The sequence below is a fragment of the Diaphorina citri genome, unplaced genomic scaffold (assembly GCF_000475195.1).
Source record: "Diaphorina citri unplaced genomic scaffold, Diaci psyllid genome assembly version 1.1 scaffold427, whole genome shotgun sequence".
NCBI classification, from domain to species: domain Eukaryota; kingdom Metazoa; phylum Arthropoda; class Insecta; order Hemiptera; family Psyllidae; genus Diaphorina; species Diaphorina citri.
Window position 1 is genome coordinate 117,288 of NW_007377862.1, and position 20,186 is coordinate 137,473.

Below are 20,186 nucleotides of genomic sequence, written 5' to 3' on the forward strand. Positions count from 1 at the left end.
TTCTATGCTTATTCATAACATCATAACTTTAGAAAACCCACTCACGTGACAGATTTATTACTAAGTTCGCATGTTTTTGAAATTTGTCTGGTTCTAAGGCTTTTATTTATGCCTATGACAAGTTGGAACCAAAATAGAGACCGAAAGAGCTTCTAAATCAATAAGCAACTTTGTCACTTCAGAAGAAATACAGCTTATCTCCTTGTTTATGATATTTCTAACTCTACAAAAAGTTCTAGGTAGGTACATGTACCTAATATGTAGGTAGGTAAGAATTCTATTATGTCCGAATATAACAATATAGGTAATGGTATTGGTGAGTGTTTATTAACTAACCGTCCATAAATAACATCAAAAGTTCGCGGGCGGATTTTATCCTAAACACCTAAACAGATAAGGTTCGTTCTCGGAACGGCTGGCTTTCTCCTACCCTGTCTTCCTTTTCGCTATCGGGACGATAGGGAATCGAAACCGCGACCTAGCGCTTACAAGGCAGACGCGCTACCTCCAAGCTAACTTGGCTGGCAGATAAAGTTTGTTTCTCCTATCCTGTCTTCCTTTTCGCTTTCGGGATGATAAGACCTTAGCAGTTACAGTTCCTACTGTCAAACCTCTTAGGAGAAAAAAAAAAACTTGTCGCGCTATTACCTCGTCGCACGTCGCGCCAGAACCCCAGTGTCATGGAGTCATAAATAATATTCACCACATATGGGGGGCGACCAGAAACAACTGTCGCCCCGGGCACTCTCCCATTCTGATTAGGAGTAGGACGTGTGATTTGGCGCATTCGAAAACTTTGGCTCCGGCAGTCTGTGTAGCCTTCGAGCGTGGTGACAATGGGCAAGATAAACAATTATTGGCCGATAATATACATTATTGGTCGATAATATACGGTCGGTCCTGTCTTTATCCGAAGTGTTAATGAATTTCTGCCTGCCTTGTCCCTCGAGAGAATTAGAATCTTAAGAACTCAGAGCCAATACAGGAGGAAGGGGAGGTAGAGAGAGAGAGAGAGAGAGAGAGAGCAGGTATACTAATTGAATCATACCTGGCTAGAGAACTAATATATAAGTACACTCCGGCACAAAAAAAAAAAAATGGAAGACAGCTTGCGGTTTTTGGTGCCAGATTTAAGCTCATGTCTTCAAAAGCATAATATAGGTTGTTGTATTCAAGGTACAGTTAAAGCTTTCTGTCTTACCTCGACAGTCTGAGGTCTTATCGTCCCTAAAGTGAAGAGAGGAGGAAGACAGGATTACAGGATATCAGAAAGCCAGTCTTTCCGTTAACAACCCTTATCTGTTTAGGATAAAATCCGCCACGGGCGGGAATCGAACCCGCGACCTAGCGCTTACAAGGCAGGTGCACTAGGCTGGCTCTATTTTTAATAGAAAATTTGGTGTTATAGAAAAAGTTGCTAAGTCAATAAGTCCCCCATACTTTTTGCACGTGGGTGTAAGTATTTTAGATATCACTCATTTACTATTATGAATACAAAATAGAAAATAGTTAAGAATACTTACTTTACTATGAATAAATTAGTAAAATGTCAGGATTATTGGTAATGGATTAATTGAACTATTGGAACCAAATGAAGACATGATAAAAATGGGGACTATAGAAGTGCTGTATCAATACTTAATAAGTAGTGAATAGTAAGTATCTACTTATGGTCTTGGACACTCCGGGCCCTAGGTTCTATATAAAAAGGATGGCTTTTTTGAGGACACAAAATAATTTATAAATATAAAAATTATTATCACAAAAATCGTTTGTTTGATAGGGCTTGACCCTTGACCTCATTGTACAACACTTAACCTCACCCAGCTTGAGTGGGCCGGGAAAAGCCAGCAGCGCGCGATCGCCGATTACCCAGTCACCTAACTCGTTGTAATGTAAATAGGTTTGGGTATAAAAAAAAAAAAAAAATGCCAGCCTAATAGTTATCTTGGTTGGTAGCGCGTCTACCTTGTAAGCTCTGGGCCGCGGGTTCGATTCCCGCCCGGGGCGGATTTTATCCTGACGGGATAATGTTCGTTCTCGGAACGGCTGACTTTTGCCTATCCCGCCTTCCTTCTCTCTTCGATTTCGGGACGATAAGACCTTAGCAGTTACAGTTCCCTCTATCAAACCTCTTGGAAATGTACGCAATTAGTACACTAATGCCCAAAGTTCGTTCCGTGCGCAATTAGTACGGACTGGGTTCTCCCAGGTCTCTCACTCCTACAGAACTTTGATCGATCGATCGATCTGGTTAGTGCAGTTTCATTCATTCGATTTCCCATACTTCCCACATACTGTGTCTATAATTCTATATTGGACTTTATAAATACGTATATTGTGTCTGTATTGGACTTACATGAGTCTAAATCAGGGATTCCTAAACTGTGCTCCGCGAGAAGGTGTCAGGTGGTCCAAGAGGTGTTCCAAAAGAAGAAAAAAATCCATTTTCTTTTAGGGTGGAAAAAAGTCCATTTTTTTCTACCTACATAAAAAAGGGGAAAATCATTGTGTAAAAAAAAGTTGTATTTTCATTGAATAAGAATGAGGGGCGTGAACGACCTACTGTCCGTAGAGTTAAAGCGCTTTAGGGGGGGAAAAATGGAGAGAAATGCTGAATGGTCCGTCGGAGATCATGAAATTCAAAAGTGGTCCTTGCCTTGAACAAGTTTGGGAGCCCCTCTTGTCTAAGCTAATGTGTATGTGTATGAGAGATAAATATTGATAACAACTATTCAGAGTGCAATTAGTTTGTGTATTTGTACGGTGGAGTTATTAAAATGGTCAGCCACTGCTTGAATGGGCTTGATCGAGTGTTTTATCGCCATTTTTTTTTTTTTAATCGGACATTCTTGAGGAAAGACCTGAGGACCCTATAGTGCTATTGACTTCTAAGTAGAGTGAGAGTTTAAGGTGCATTACTTCTTAACCATTATGTTGGAGTCGTAAATTTGTTTGCTCAGCAAGTCTTTGAACTTTATGCTGGTAAGGTCAATGTCAGTAGGAACTAAATTAGATTAGTACGATATCTACCAGATACGTATGTAATGTAGGTACCGTATTGTTTCACGTTTACTTGATGTCTTTCGATCTCAAAAGAGATCAGTTGCGCTTACTTGGGTGATGTTTCAAAGTCATAGAGGAGGAAAAATGAGGACCAACGGAATTTTTCTTTTTCTTCTACGACTTCCAGATACCGAGATAAATCGATTTAAAAAATAAAGGACTAACGGAATCTTTTTCTTCTACGACTTCTAGATCCCGAGATAAATCGATTAAAAAAATGCCGGTAAATCGTGAACTTTGACGTCACTTCCTGTAGGCAATGACGTCATAATTCATTACTCCCGCTTCGTTTGTTTGTGCGCAAGCGTTTCTGCGCAGTTTGACGTGAAATCTGACGTCACAACTCTTTGAACTTTTTCATTAGAACGGCAATTAAAAATTGAATTTTCGATCTTTTAAAGTTACTTTTTCGTTGTTTCGACCTCAGATTTGGATTTTTCACTACTTTTTACGTAGGAATTGACCATTTATTAATAATTTTTACCCATTTGCAACTCCTCCATTTTCAATTTTGGAAAATGGAGGTTTAGGGGTTTAACTTCAATTTAACATCTTAGGTCTTCTTGTGACGAGGGGTTTTACCCACTATTCGGCGACAAGCTACCAACATCCTCAATTTAACCTCACCCAGCCTGCGTGGAGCCGGGAAACCAGCTGCACGCGGATTCCCCAGATGGTCACCCATCCAGGTACTAACCACCCACAACGGTGCTTAACTTCAGTGATCTGTGGGGAACTGGTTCATTCAACGTGCTAGCTCCGCTGGTATGTTCAATTTTGATGTTTACATTAGGCGTTTTGTCTGTGTTTAGACAGTGGAAACAGTCATGATAACTTTAAACATAACACTATTGTTATATTGTTAAGAATAAGAATTATCTACATTTTGTTTCAAATGAAATGTCATTGTTCTCTAAAACTTCCGCTTTCCGTGTTTCGTCCTTACTGGTTTTGCAAGTTTAGGACACTGACTTTGCCAAGAATTTGCGAGGGTCAGTGACCAATTTTGTTTCCTTGCTGACCATCCTCCTCCTAGCGGAATAGATGCAGCTAACTGGACTCCTCTGAGTTCATTCATTCCGCCTCGCACGGGAATGGAACCCGTGATCTAGCGCTTACAAACCAATCGCTCTACCTTCCAAGCTAACTAGGCTGGCAAGTGTAGTAATGATGTTACCACCAGTGACCGTAAAGGATAAATAATTCGATATTGTGGATGTGGACTGAAGAAACTAAATTGTTTAATACAAAGGACAGGACGGGTCGACCACTAGTACCTACCTACATAAAATATGTACATAATAGATACATGCATCCAATAACATCCATGCTTTCATGCTAGTATGTATTTGCCATATTTATCCTAAGGGTGAAAAAATGACCTTTGGTGAAAAATGATTTGGGTGATGTAGGTATGTATGTAATACCTAATATACCTAGAATATAGAATAGAATAGAAGGGAATGGAATAGATGTACAACACGTTCATACCGAAGAATAAGGCATAGAATAGAATAGGTAGATGATGTATTATCAACTAGCAAATAATAAAATGTTCTTACCGACCTTTGAGTTCTGATGATGGCATGAAGCTTGCCGGGTGGTCAACGTACCTCAGAAAAAGACGTGCAAGAACAATTATTCCTTTTGTTCTTTGTAGATTTCTGATTTGTGAGATCGTGAAAATGTAACATGTGGGTGTGGCTATTGTCATTTGTCATCGATACGTGAAAAGCTCTGTGTTGAAAGTGAAAGTAACTTTACACGGGGTCAAGTGAACTGACCTTTTTACTTTCAATTTAAATTTTCCTTAAAAAAAAAATGATAGAGATACTGTAACTGCCAAGGTCTTATTATCCCGAAAGAGAAGAGAGAGGAAAGACAGGACAGGAGAAAGCCAGCCGTTCCGAGAACGAACATTGTCCGTTCGGGATAAAATCCGCCCCGGGCGGGAATCGAACCCGCGACCTACCGCTTACAAGGTAGACGCGCTAACAACCAAGCTAACTAAACTAGGCTCCCCTTCTTTTGGTTTGTGAAACAAAGAGTTAAATGCAAATCTAACTCGGTGCAGGTGCAGTAAATGAAGGAGAAGAAAATATCCAAGAAAATGGACTCGACATTGGACATTTATAGACACTTTTAAATGTCCATTTTGGTACCTAGGTACCTACTCGTACTCTACGTACCTATATCTACGATCTACCTATTTTTCACGTAGATACGTGGGGATAGGGGCGTAGGGAAGAAAATTAGGTACTTTGGCAATTTGGCATAGGGGTTTTTTTTTATTATTTAATAATTTACCTACCCATAACTTCGTTAAAAAGCACCGTGTGTTCTTCACGAATATGAAATATGCACTTGCATATACATATTTACTAAAGTACACTCTACTTCATTAGTAAACAAAACCATTCAATAAAATAAAGTTGGATATCATTGCACAACTTGAAATGAATGAGTTAAAAACCGCAAGTGAAGTAATGCCATACGGAGAATGTAATACACTGGAGTGCATAATATTTGGGACAGTTTGGCTTTCCATTTGAAGAAAAGAAAAAAAAAAAATGATAGAAGGAACTGAAATACCTAGGTAACTCTGGTATTTCCAAAATTGAAGAGAGTAGAGGAAAATTAACTTTTTCCAGAGGTTTGATAGAGGGAACTGTGACAACAGAAATCTTATCGTCCCGAAATTGGAGAAAGAAGAAAGACAGCAGGATAGGAGAAAATCAGCCTTTCCGAGAACGAATCTTATCTGTTTGGTGTTTAGGATAAAGTTTGTCCCAGGTGGGAATCGAATCGCTTACTAGGCAGACACGCTACCCTCCAAGCTAATTCCTATCGTATAACTAGGGAGGCAGATACCATCTTTGATTTTCTATTTATCTCTATTACTTTTTATTATTATTTTTTTTTTTAATGTTAACAGGTGTTCATATTGAAAAAGTACCAAAGTCAATCAGTCCCAAAAATTTTGCATCTGACTGTAGCATATCTCCCCGTTTCTTTACAAGTATGCAAATCTGCAAAGTGCTCATACTTCCATTTCAGTCTTACATTATAATGGCATCTTATTATTCTGAGGTTTAGTTTATAATTTTACAGAGAGATGTCTTGGGATATTTGCATGTAGAACACGCGAGACTGCATGTTCTGACTATCCTAGACCGCGTGTGGACAAGGTCGACTCCTGACTGGGAGATTGGGGGTTCGAATCTTGGCCTTAAGTTGGACTGACCCGTCTTTGCTTCTCTACGGAAAATAGGACTTTTAAGAGCAGAACGTTTACCTTGTAAGCGCTAGGTCGCGGGTTCGATTCCCGCCCGGGGCGGCTTTATCCAATGGAATAATATTCGCTCTCGGAAAGGCCACATTTCTCCTACTGTATCCTTCTCTCTTCGAGACCTCCGTTGTTAACAGTTCCCCCCCTATCAAATGTAAAAAAAAAAAAAAAAAATGGTAAGAAGGTTTATTTGACCAGGCTTACCTAGAATGATAACAATAATGGCAAGGCTAACGGTAGCTACGAATATCCAAATATTGAGCCCTGACGAAGCGAACGAGCTAATGTTCTGCGCCTTGCTAGTGAGTTGTAGAAAGCCAAAGACAGACTGCTTTTCATTACACGTACTAGCAGTGTCTGCACTCAGAGCTATAGGTATCTGTGTTAAGAGATTTAAGAGCCGGTCTCATCAGACAATGCGAACGGGGAAAAGAGATTTGTAAGTCAAAGCTAAGAGTTGCCAGCCTAGCTGGCTTAGATGGTGGGTATCTGTGAATCAAATAGAGAGGAAATTAAGGCTTTTGATGAAAATTGGCAGACCAGATTGGATGAAAAAAAAAAGTTTCATGGCCGTTTTCAAAAATGTTGTTGGGACCTGCCCATCAAGTAGTATGTCCCTCATCAGATGGGCGATAAGAGACACAATATTCCCCATTTATGTGCTGGCCTGCTGCGTCAACAGGAGAACACCAGAAAATAACCCGTTAAAATATTTGTAATCGAACTAAGTACCAAGATATACATAATAGTTAACGTTATTTGACATAAACTCAGAAACAAGATATACAATCATACTCTTTAACGTTATTTGACATAAACTCAGAAACAAGACGTACAATCATACTCTTTAACGTTATTTGACATAAACTCAGAAACAAGATATACATGCTCTTTAACGTTATTTGACATAAACTCAGAAACAAGATATACATACTCTTTAACGTTATTTGACAAAAACTCAGAAACAAGATATACATGCTCTTTAACGTTATTTGACATAAACTCAGAAACAAGATATACATACATACTCTTTAACGTTATTTGACATAAACTCAGAAACAGATATACATACATACTCTTTAACGTTATTTGACATAAACTCAGAAACAAGATATACATACTCTTTAACGTTATTTGATTGACATAAATTCTATCTATTACCTACACTTGTATGTCGTCTGACATTTCTGACAAAAACGTTGACCCGTGGAAGATTCTTATTAAGAATATGGGCCGAATGCACAGTCGTTCCTAAATGATAAAATTAGTATTAGATATGAATAGTATAGTGTTTTTAATACATTAGTATTTTTAAAATCTTGAGTATGTCTGTAGAGGAACCCCAGCATTTTGTATGCCTTGCTTACCTACCAGTAAGTACTAATAGTTTAGTATCTACTAATAGTTTCGATTAGTTTTGTGATACCCACAAAATTAATCGAATTATCGAGTAATGAGAAAAAAAATACCTAAAGATACCTACCTATTTTAGACAAGGGATGAGAAAAACAAAACAGAAAATATCACTCAGAGGCCCAATATGGGCCGAATGCACAGTCGTTCCTAAATGATAAAATTAGTACTTACCTACCAGTAATGAGAAAAAAAATACCTAAAGATACCTACCTATTTTAGACAAGGGATGAGAAAAACAAAACAGAAACCTAAACTCAGAAACAAGATATACATACATACTCTTTAACGTTATTTGACATAAACTCAGAAACAAGATATACATACTCTTTAACGTTATTTGACATAAACTCAGAAACAAGATATACATACATACTCTTTAACGTTATTTGACATAAACTCAGAAACAAGTTTTCGTCAAATAACGTTAAGTAAAGCTGTTAAAGAGTTCAGTTAATGGGACGCTAATAATTATGGTTGCGAAAACTCACTAATATGATTTTTTTTTTTTGCCATGTTGGGCATTGAACCCGAGACCTTGAGTCCGTTTATAGACTTACCTGAATGGTTTGCTGTGTCAGAGGACTAATCACTTGAACAAAAAGATCACTGCGAGGCTCTGTGCTGGTTTTCTCCAGAGGGTAAATTTGGAACGATTGTGCGTTGGGAACAGCTGAACTTTCCATCTTGATTCGCACGTAGTCCTCTTGACTGGCACTCACCTGTGTGGGAAATGAGCAAAATCATTAGAATTTAATAATAATATCCATTAGGTAATTAGGTACCCTTTTAAGAAGCAGCCTTTAACTGCTAATATGCAAGTGGTAATATCAGGCTTTTCGTTGAGATCCCATTGTACTCACAAAGCTGAGTACATGTCGAAATAGAAAGTGTGCCATAGCCGCTGGCATAAGAAAGTTCTAAATCTTGGTTAATCAATCAGATAAAAATGGTTCAAGAGGGACTTTTAGGACAAATAATCAATCAGATACAAATGGTTCAAGAGGGACTTTTAGGACAAACAAAGAACTTATATTCTATTAGCAAATTTTAATACATGAGTAGTTTCTTTGATGGAGCGTCATAAACGAGAATGAATTGCAAATGTGTCTACTTTTAATAATGCTATAGCTCCACTACAAATAATTACACAGCCCGGATTTTTTTAGATTACAACTTTCTTCTCCTACTCAAGCTTACCGTGATTTGCTTGAGAACATCAGGGTATCCCGTGATAAGCAGCACAGCAGGGCGGAACTTATTGAACACAATCTCCTTAGAGTGTACCACAGGTGCTGGATAGAATGTAAATGTTACAGCTTGAGATATAGCTGTACCGTGAATAGATCTGGCTTTCAGGCTGACCTCAGCCTTGTGTAGGGTGACGTTAGAGATGAGGGGCTTGGGAATGAATTCACACGCGTACAGACCTGAGGGAGGAAAAAGAATATGATGATGATTTTAGTTGAAAGGAATTTTATTATGATTGTGTTAAGCACCGTAAGTGTCATTTCTCCATTAATAAACTTGATACCCACCCTAAGTATGCATAGTTTTGTGACGTGACTAGGCTTCGAACCACCAACCTACATATGGTATCTCATAGCTATATAAAGTCACCTACAGCCTACTCGTATAGTGTTATCGTCAGGACCTATGTTATATGTTATTAATGTTATAATCGATAGGATTGGTTAGGGGATTAGAACTGGACAGAGATTACCATAAAGTAGTAAACAACCTGAGGCAGAATTAATTCTCACGAGACAGGTTGGTGGCTAGGTCGGCGGTTACTAGTTGCGACCAACGTGTTCGAAACCGGGTCAGGTAGGAAAAAATACGCTCACTAATTGCGTACAGAAAGCAAAGCAAGTAACGTTCATGAAGAATGAGTAACTTTTTAGTGCAGGTAGGGGTGAAAATGAAGTTCAGAAGGTCTTCAGAAGGTAAAAATGAAAATTTTAACTCGTTGTAATGTAGATAGGGTTGGGTATAAAAAAAAAAAAAAAATGCCAGCCTAATAGTTATCTTGGTTGGTAGCGCGTCTACCTTGTAAGCTCTGGGCCGCGGGTTCGATTCCCGCCCGGGGCGGATTTTATCCTGACGGGATAATGTTCGTTCTTGAGGCAGAATTAATTCTCACGAGACAGGTTGGTGGCTGGGTCGGCGGTTACTAGTTGCGACCAACGTGTTCGAAACCGGGTCAGGTAGGAAAAAATACGCACACTAATTGCGTACAGAAAGCAAAGTAAGTAACGTTCATGAAGAATGAGTAACTTTATAGTGCAGGTAGGGGTGAAAATGAAGTTCAGAAGGTCTTCAGAAGGTAAACATGAAAATTTTAACTCGTTCTAATGTAGATAGGGTTGGGTATAAAAAAACTTTTTTGCCAGCCCAATAGTTATCTTGATTGGTAGCGCGTCTACCTTGTAAGCTCTGGGCCGCGGGTTCGATTCCCGCCCGGGGCGGATTTTATCCTGACGGGATAATGTTCGTTCTCGGAACGGCTGACTTTTGCCTATCCTGCCTTCCTTCTCTCTTCGATTTCGGGACGATAAGACCTTAGCAGTTACATTTCCCTCTATCAAACCTCTTGGAAATGTACGCAATTAGTACACTAATGCCCAAAGTTCGTTCCGTGCGCAATTAGTACGGACTGGGTTCGCCTTCCTTCTCTCTTCGATTTCGGGACGATAAGACCTTAGCAGTTACAGTTCCCTCTATCAAACCTCTTGGAAATGTACGCAATTAGTACACTAATGCCCAAAGTTCGTTCCGTGCGCAATTAGTACGGACTGGGTTCTCCCAGGTCTCTCACTCCTACAGAACTTTGATCGATCGATCTGGTTAGTGCAGTTTCATTCATTCGATTTCCCATACTTCCCACATACTGTGTCTATAATTCTATACTATACGTATTGGACTTTATAAATACGTATATTGTGTCTGTATTGGACTTACATGAGTCTAAATCAGGGATTCCCAAACTTTGGTCCGCGAGAAGGTGTCAGGTGGTCCAAGAGGTGTTCCAAAAGAAGAAAAAAAATCCATTTTCTTTTTGGGTGGAAAAAAGTCCATTTTTTCTACCTACATAAAAAGGGGAAAAATCATTGTGTAAAAAAAAAAGTTGTATTTTCATTGAATAAGACAGTATGGAGAGGCGCGAACGACCTACTGTCCGTAGAGTTAAAGCGCTTTAGGGGGGAAAAATGGAGAGAAATGCTGAATGGTCCGTCGGAGATCATGAAATTCAAAAATGGTCCTCGGCTTGAACAAGTTTGGGAGCCCCTCTGGTCTAAGCTAATGTGTATGAGAGATAAAATATTGATAACAACTAGGTATTCAGAGTGCAATTAGTCTGTGTATTTGTACGGTGGAGTTATTAAAATGGTCAGCCACTGCTTGAATGGGCTTGATCGAGTGTTTTATCGCCATTTTTTTTTTTTTTTTTTTTTTTTTTCTTAGTAGCGATTAACTAATTGCTGGACTGTACCCTGACAGACCGCGGTCTCACAGATCTGGCTCTGTCAGGCCGTCTTAACGTGTGGCGGAAAAAGCTCGAGGCCTAGGTATGTCAGACGGTTTGATCGGGCACTAGACACCTTCATCGGCCCTGAACTTACTCAACCCATACATCAAGATCAAAATGTGCACTGTGAATAAATACTAAATGATGGATATGAACAAGAACAATGATGATGAACTATGGAACAAACAATTTCAAACAATGAATGTGTTGATGTTTTCTGCAAGCCTCATTCGTCATCATCAAGCTTTGGTGCAATTATTATTATTACTATTATCATCCTTTGCATACAGGGGGTTTATAAAGTCCCCTCAGGTTTGGGTTCCTCAAGACTAATAGATCAGTTGACATTAATTTGATGTGACGTCATCGCCAACGGGAGCGTATTATGCCGTCAAAGTTCACGATTGACCGGTATTTTTTTAATCGATTTATCTCGGGATCTAGAAGTCGTAGAAGAATAAGAAAAATTCCATTGTTCCTCGTTTTTTCTGCTCTTTGACTTAGAAACTTCACCCACGTAAGCGCAACTGCCAGCCTAGTTAGTTTGGAGGGTAGAGCTTCTGCCTTGTAAGAGTTGTAAGCGCTAGGCCTCACCTCACATTCTCTCTTCGATTTCGGGACGAAAAGACTTCTGTTGTTACAGTTCCCTCTATCAAACCTAAAAGGGGAGAAACTGGCTGCTATGTGCCTGCTGAATTTCAAGGGATATACTTATGTAGATGTTGCTAGATAGAAAAACTTTGGCCTCTCGTCCGTTTGGCTGCGATATTTTGAGATTTTCTCTACAAATTTGATGGCCAGGGGCCTATTCCACAAACCATTGAGATTTTCTCTACAAATTTGGCCAGGGGCCTGTTCCACAAACCATTTTGATGCACTTCCCACTCTTTAGGCTTGAAAACCCGTCGCGTCCTACCGTTAATCAATATTTTCTGCGCGTGGAGTAAAAAGTAAGCGCGGGGAGTGCAGAGTCATTCGTGGAATAGGGAATAAGGAACAGGATAGAAACGTGATTTTATGGACACCCTGTATACAGTGTATGCTTAACATTATCAGCATCATCCACCTCGAACAATATAATCAGCAGTCAACATAGATGTCAATAGACAAGGTCAGGGCGGGGTAATTCTCAAAACATCTTGTCTGGAGAACAATAGGCACAATTCGGTGTAAATATTAAACAATAATGTCACCAACTCATCATTTACCTACGTAAATGTTTCCAACAATTGTATCTCGACGAATAAATATACATACTTAAGTTATCTATCTACTACCTACACTTGTATGTCGTCTGACAAAAACGTTGACCCGTGGAAGATTCTTATTAAGAATATTTGCACAACCTGAAATGAATGAGTTAAAAACCGCAAGTGAAGTAATGCCATACGGAGAATGTAATACACTGGAGTGCATAATTTTTGGGACAGTTTGGCTTTCCATTTGAAGAAAAGAAAAAAAATGATAGAAGGAACTGAAATAACTAGGTAACTCTGGTATTTCCAAAATTGAAGAGAGTAGAGGAAAATTAACTTTTTCCAGAGGTTTGATAGAGGGAACTGTGACAACAGCTCCACTTAAATTATCCTTAAAGTAATGTAGGTATGTACAATGTACATCATATAACTTAAACTATTGTATATTGTGAATTGTATCAGTTACTTGCCTTCATTGCTTCATTTCAAAAATTTAAAAGAAAGGGGAAAAATCGTATTATATTTTGAATTCACATTTATTTGTCATTTTCTCTTTTTAATTCATCATAGAAATATTGTAAACCCGTTAATCTTAAAACTAGACGTTTATGAACATAGTAAAAAAAAAAAAATGTATTACATGGCAAAAACGAATTATTTATCTATCACGTCAGTGGCGAAAAACTTTTCTCGCTAGAAGCCCCCCATTTAAAAGATGTTTGATAGAGGGTCTTATCGTCCCGAAATCGAAGAGAGAAGAATTATAGGATAGGAGAAAGCCAGCTGTTCCGAGAACGTTTAGTATAAAATCCGCCCCGGGCGGGACGAACCCGCGATCTAGCGCTTACAAAAGGTAGACGTTCTATTTTCCAAGCTAGACTATGTACGAGTATTCTGGAGTCGAATTTATCAGTTAAAAAACTTTTCTCGCTAAAAATCTCCCCTCATCTCATAGCTATATAAAGTCACCTACAGCCTACTCGTATAGTGTTATCGTCAGGACCTATGTTACCTATATGTTATTAATGTTATAATCGATAGGATTGGTTAGGGGATTAGAACTGGACAGAGATTACCATAAAGTAGTAAACAACCTGAGGCATCTATCTACTACCTACACTTGTATGTCGTCTGACAAAAACGTTGACCCGTGGAAGATTCTTATTAAGAATATGGGCCGAATGCACAGTCGTTCCTAAATGATAAAATTAGTATTAGTACTTACCTACCAGTAATGAGAAAAAAAATACCTAAAGATACCTACCTATTTTAGACAAGGGATGAGAAAAACAAAACAGAAAATATCACTCATAGGCCCTCTTGCAGATAACCATTGAATATAAAAATCGTGGCAGCAAGTGTGGTCGCTGTTTTAAGCAGTTTTGTTTTGAACATTTTAATTTATTATACCTACTATTTATGTAACTCCTTATGTTATTATTAAATAACCATCATAATATTGTAGGTACCTACACACTAAGGAGGCCTAGTACAAGCCTAGTTACCAGCCTACTTAGCTTAGTTGGTAGTGCGTCTGCCTTGTAAGCGCTAGGCCGCGGGTTCGATTCCCGCCCGGGGCGGATTTTATTATAATAAGGTTCAGCTGACGAAATTGACTTTTTGGAAGAAAAAAGTAGAAACAATGTTTAAAGTAGGTACCTACACACCAACGAGTAGGTAATAGGTATTCATAATTTTGAAAAAAATACACCTGGTGTTTCTTACTTATTCTACTTTCCTTATCCTTAAAGTAAATTACTTAAAAGTTATAAGAATGGAAAAAAATCGTTTCATATTTTGAATTCACATTTCCTTCTAATTTTTCTTTTTAGGTTATCAATAGAAATATTGTAAACCCGTTAATCTTAAAACTAGACATTTATGAACATAGTACAAAAAAATGTATTACATGGCAAAAACGAATTACTTATCTATCACGTCAGTGGCAAATTCAAAATTTTCTTCTCTCTCCCACACACACTCCCTCCCTCTCACTCACACTCTCTCTCACACACACTCTCTCTCTCTCTCTCTTTCTCCCCATCGTTCTTTTGTTTCTGTTTAATTTTCCTTTCTTCCCTCTCGCTCTCTTTTTTTCTCTTTCTCTTCATCTCATTTTTCTATTTACCCTTTTCCCCTCCCTATCTCTCTCACTTCACTCATGTGGTTATCAATTCACAATAGATCAGTTGCGCTTACTTGGGTGATGTTTCAAAGTCATAGAGCTGGAAAAATGAGGACCAACGGAATTTTTCTTTTTCTTCTAGACATTCACACTGGGCAGCACTATCCTTCGCCTCTGCACCGCCGGGCTCGGACTCCCATACACCGGCGACAGCTCATCGAACGCGCGCCGCGATTTTTCCTCCGCGTAGAGCGGTGCTCCCGCCCGCCCTTCACTTTCGGGACGATAAGACCTTAGCAATTACAGTTCCTTCTACCAAACATCTTAAAAAAATCTAAGAGTAAAACCAGCGTTTTTAGAAGACTCAACAAGAGGAGTCTTTTTTAAAAAATTGACAGTCATAGTAGATACCGCCTTGAATTCCTAGATTGGAAAACTCCAAAATTACAAGAGATGGATCATAATTATATCCAAATTCTTAGATATGAAAACATCAAAATTACAAGAGATGATTAAAGATCCAAATTCCTAAATATGAAATCTTCAAAATTACAAGAAAGTAAAGTATAAATCAAAATTATGAAACAAAGAGGGCAAAAACAAATTCATAAAAAAATAATGCCATTCCAATTTATGTTTATAAGTTTAAACAAAACCAATGTGTCTTTCAAGTTTATTTATACAAAATAAAAGTAGAAAAATATTTACATCGTATTATTGTACTTAAGTACAAAAAGGTACAAATTACATAACATTTATGTATGTAAGTTAACAGTTGAGAACATTTTCCTTCTCTTAATTATTAAAAAAAATAGACAGTAATTAACTTATTTGTTAAAAAAGAACTAGATTAGTAAAAACATACCTACCTAAAAATAATAACAAGATCACTCAGTCTTCATTTAGACATTTATAATAGGGATGTCTCTACATGCAGATCATTCCTAGCCATAGTGATCTGCTGATCGAACTCATCGTGAAAACTGGTGCTGAATGACAGCTGCATACCCTGAGGTAACGCTAGGATAGGCACCTGAAATTAGAGTCAGCATATGAGAATATGATGATGGTTTTAGTTGAAAGGAATTTTATTGTGATTGTGTTAAGCACCGTAAGTGCCATTTCTCCATTAATAAACTTGATACCCACCCTAAGTATGCATAGTTTTGTGACGTGACTAGGCTTCGAACCACCAACCTACATATGGGAAGTCTACCACGCTAACAACTAGTGCATTGAGTTTTTTTTTTTTTTTTAAGATATTTGATAGAGGGAACGGTAACTGCTAGGGTGTTACTGTCCCGCGAGCGAAGATAGAAGGAAGACAGGATAGGAGAAAGACAGCTGTTACGAGAACGAACCTTATCTGTTTAGCATAAAATCCGCCCAGGACGGGAATCGAACCCGCGACCTACCACAAGGCAGACGCGTTACCCTCCAAGCTAACCAGGCTAGGATTTTAAAATTATCTATGTATGTACAAGTAGGTACATATCAAACTTTCATAACGTTTTCAAGTCGTTTTAACACTAGAATACCAGGCAGGACGTCCCAGCCGCGGTTCTCGATATTTATATCGAAATTCTCATGTCTAAACCTTACCTGTTTTCAAGCTGAAACTCGGTTCCACATCGAATATATCTTCCAGCGGGGGCATGTTGCCTGAAGTAGGAGGTACAAACTTGGCAATACACAGGAACGGATAGGAGGGCACATCATAGTGGGGGACATTCTGACACCGCGCCCCCTCGGCGGAGATGAGGTTGTTGGATTTGATGGTGGTGGCTTCGTAATTGTTGAACAGGACCAGATCCGCCTTGTAGAACGTTCCGAGAGCGTTCGAGATCGTCTTGTTCTTGGTGGGAACGAAATGAATCTGAGGGAGCAGGAACAACAATCGGTGTAGTTTTATTATTTTGATCGAAGTTCCCCGAATAAAGATGGAGGTCATTCTAATTTTTCCATGTTTTTAAACCAAACTTATTGGCAGTTTTCATTTAATAATGCACTGACATCTGTTAATAATACCTACTTAATAATAATAAAAAAACAACCGATTTTCAAATGCTATGTAGTTTTTTCCCATGCATCACAATACTTCGCTATCAAGACATCTCAGAGATCTGGGCATCCTAAGAGAACTCCATTTATTTGTTCGTTTGTAGGTTGCAAAAACCGCTTACTTTAAGCGGTCTTTGCACCTATTGCTGTTACTCTCTGACGGCACACTATCTACCTTATCCCCAAACAAACGAACGAGTCACACGTCACTGTCACTCTCTGACGGCACGCTGGGCGGGGGCTACCGTACCGTAAGTGGTCTTTGCAACCTAATCGGCAGTAGGTATTTTTTATGTGCCCCAACTGCCCCAAAACCCAAATGCAAACCCCATACTTACCGCATTGATAAGGAGTTACTGTCACTCTCTGACGGCACGCTGGGCGGGGGTTACCGTACCGTAAGTGGTCTTTGCAACCTAATCGGCAGTAGGTATTTTTTATGTGTCCCAACTGCCCCAAAACCCAAATGCAAACCCCTTACTTACCGCATTGATGAGGAGTACTTCCACGCTAATACTGGAAGTAATACCACACAGAGGTAGTTCATAGCTGATCACTACAGTACCAGGCTTGTTTCTAGCCCCACTGTCACTCTCTGACGGCACGCTGTGCGGGGGTTACCGTACCGTAAGTGGTCTTTGGAACCTAATCGGCAGTAGGTATTTTTTATGTGCCCCAACTGCCCCAAAACCCAAATGCAAACCCCATACTTACCGCATTGATAAGGAGTACTTCCACGCTAATACTGGAAGTAATACCACACAGAGGTAGTTCATAGCTGATCACTACAGTACCAGGCTTGTTTCTAGCCCCCCGCCCGCCGAGGAGATTTCGCGTCTTCATACAGAGGTGAACTTGCCCGGAGAGCGGCCTTCCTCCCGGGTGAGCTCAGGGTGGATTGGCGAGGCAGCGGGAACGGACGGCCTGCCCCTATCGAGTAGTCTTGGTCGTCTTCCTGGAGCGAAGAGGTTGGCTGCGAGGACTTGAAATATTCCAGGACTGCGGGGATAGAGGAAGAAAAGGTTTTTAATTAGTAAATGAACTTTCCTGGATAAGGGGGGAAGAGAATATTTTAAATTACATAATGAACATTTTTTTATTGCTATTTTAATAAATAATAAGCCAGCCTAGATAACCTGGAGAGCAGAACTGAGGAGGTGGGCTGCGAGGACTTGAAATATTCCAGGACTGCGGGGATAGAGGAAGAAAAGGTTTTAAATTAGTTTTAAATTAAATTAGTTTAAAGGTTTTAAATTAGGAAGAAAAGGTTCTCTCCCCCCCTTATCATTAATTAGTTAATGATAAGGGGGGGAGAGAATATTTTAAATTACATAATGAACATTTTTTTATTGCTATTTTAATAAATAATAAGCCAGCCTAGATAACCTGGAGAGCAGAACTTTCTAGCCCGCCCTATGCCCAGGTCTGGATCTATGGAGAGAATATCGGGATGGGAAGAAAGCCAGGAACCCTGGGAGCAGATCTTGGGAATCGAGAAGCACGCAACGTCTCCGGTGACTAGATGGTTCTGAAAAGGAAAGAGAATAATATACGTGGAACGGGTAAATAGGTACTTTCGAAACGTCTTTGTATTTCATAAAGGTAATCAATGTAATCATTAACACGTTGAGCGCCACGTAACTCATATATGAGTGTCAGACGAGTCCAACCTGGTACATGAAACTCACATATGGGCAACACCCATAGGCTAACGAGGTACATGAAACTCATATGTGGGTGACCCGAACTGCTACGTGGAACGTGTAAATAGGTACTTTCGAAACGTCTTGGTATTTCATAAAGGTAATCAATGTAATCATTAAAAATAACATATTGAGGTCGTTCAAAGCAGGGTCATTCGGTACTGTTGTCCACTGAAAAATTGACTTTTACTTCTTGTGTAGCCTTAAAATAAAATTTCGGTTTTCCCGTGTATTTTTGGAGAATTTTTCCCCCCTCCTTTAAGGCGCTTTAACACTACGGACAATAGGTTGTTCGCACTGATATAGATATCAATACGTTTATATTAAGTTGAACAGTTTGAGGTCTTTTAGGTATAGGAAGAAAGAGACACAATGTCTCCTCTTCTCGCTCATCTGATGAGAGATATACTACGGGATGGGCATGCTACGACAGACGACACAATATTGAGGAGGTCTTTCAAAGCAGGGTCATTCGGTACTGTTGTCCACTGAAAAATTGACTTTTACTTCTTTTGTAACCTTAAAATAAAATTTGTTTTCCCCGTGTATTTTTGGAGAATTTTTTTCCCCTCCTTTAAGGCACTTTAACACTACGGACAATAGGTTGTTCGCACCGATATAGATATCAATACGTTTATATTAAGTTGAACAGTTTGAGGTCTTTTAGGTATAGGAAGAAAGAGACACAATGGTAGTGTGAAACACTAGAGGCAAAGTAGTGATTTTTAATGAGAGGACAATAAAAAACAAGACTCACCTTCTGGGGCAATATCAAATGGTCCACACTCAGCTTGACATAGTCCTTGGGTTTGCTCACCAACGACTCATCCCATATCCTCAACACTGACTCACCAGACATGGTCAGATCTGTAGTCAGCGTGTTATTCTTCATCTCCTTCAGTAAAATCAGATCAGCACGGGATGTCTCTACATGCAGATCATTTCTAGCCATGGTGAACTGCTGACCGAACTCATCGTGAAAACTGGTGCTGAATGACAGCTGCATACCCTGAGGTAACGCTAGGATAGGCACCTGAAATTAGAGTCAGCATATTATATTTCCTTCAGCAGGATCAGCAAGGGATGTCTACGTGTAGATCATTCCTAGCCATGGTGATCTGCTGATCGAACTCATCGTGAAAACTGGTGCTGAATGAAAGCTGCATATCCTGAGGTAACGCTAGGATAGGGACCTTCAAGGGAAAATTAGAATCAGCAATCAGCATATTATTCATCTCCTTCAGCAGAAATTCAACTCTCGGCTTTTTGGTTTTCAGAGCTAGTTTATAAGTACAGTTGTTATTCCTAAACATCGTAAGTATTTACTCGTAAAGGGTACCTGAGCGAAATCGGGAAAAATAGTTTTGACAAAAAAAAAAAAAAAAAAAAAAAAAAAAAAAGGGGATAAAAAAAACAAGACTCACCTTCTGCGGCAATATCAAATGGTCCACACTCAGCTTGACATAGTCCTTGGGTTTGCTCACCAACGACTCATCCCGTATCCTCAACACTGACTCACCAGACATGGCCAGATCTGTAGTCAGCGTGTTATTCTTCAGCTCCTTCAGCAAAATCAGATCAGCACGGGATGTCTCTACATGCAGATCATTCCTAGCCACGGTGAACTGCTGACCGAACTCATCGTGAAAACTGGTGCTGAATGACAACTGCATACCCTGAGGTAACGCTAGGATAGGCACCTGAAATTAGAGTCAGCATATTATATCTCCTTCAGCAGAATTAGATCAGCACAGGATGTCTCTACATGCAGATCATTCCTAGCCATGGTGAACTGCTGCCCGAA

General features: G+C 39.3%; 1 protein-coding gene and 1 pseudogene across 1 annotated transcript in view; both read right to left on the reverse strand.

Moving 5' to 3' along the window:
- The window catches only part of LOC103508722 (nuclear pore membrane glycoprotein 210-like), a 39,934-nt gene that overhangs the window by 10,613 nt on the left and 9,135 nt on the right, over nucleotides 1-20,186 (reverse strand). Inside the window, 9 exon segments of the mRNA XM_026823239.1 lie at nucleotides 6,551-6,734; nucleotides 8,329-8,490; nucleotides 8,969-9,198; nucleotides 16,221-16,494; nucleotides 17,394-17,481; nucleotides 18,080-18,207; nucleotides 19,140-19,415; nucleotides 19,474-19,575; nucleotides 19,807-20,082. Of these exon segments, the coding sequence (XP_026679040.1) occupies nucleotides 6,551-6,734; nucleotides 8,329-8,490; nucleotides 8,969-9,198; nucleotides 16,221-16,494; nucleotides 17,394-17,481; nucleotides 18,080-18,207; nucleotides 19,140-19,415; nucleotides 19,474-19,575; nucleotides 19,807-20,082 (1,720 nt within the window).
- LOC113467196 lies at nucleotides 3,715-3,833 on the reverse strand (annotated as a pseudogene).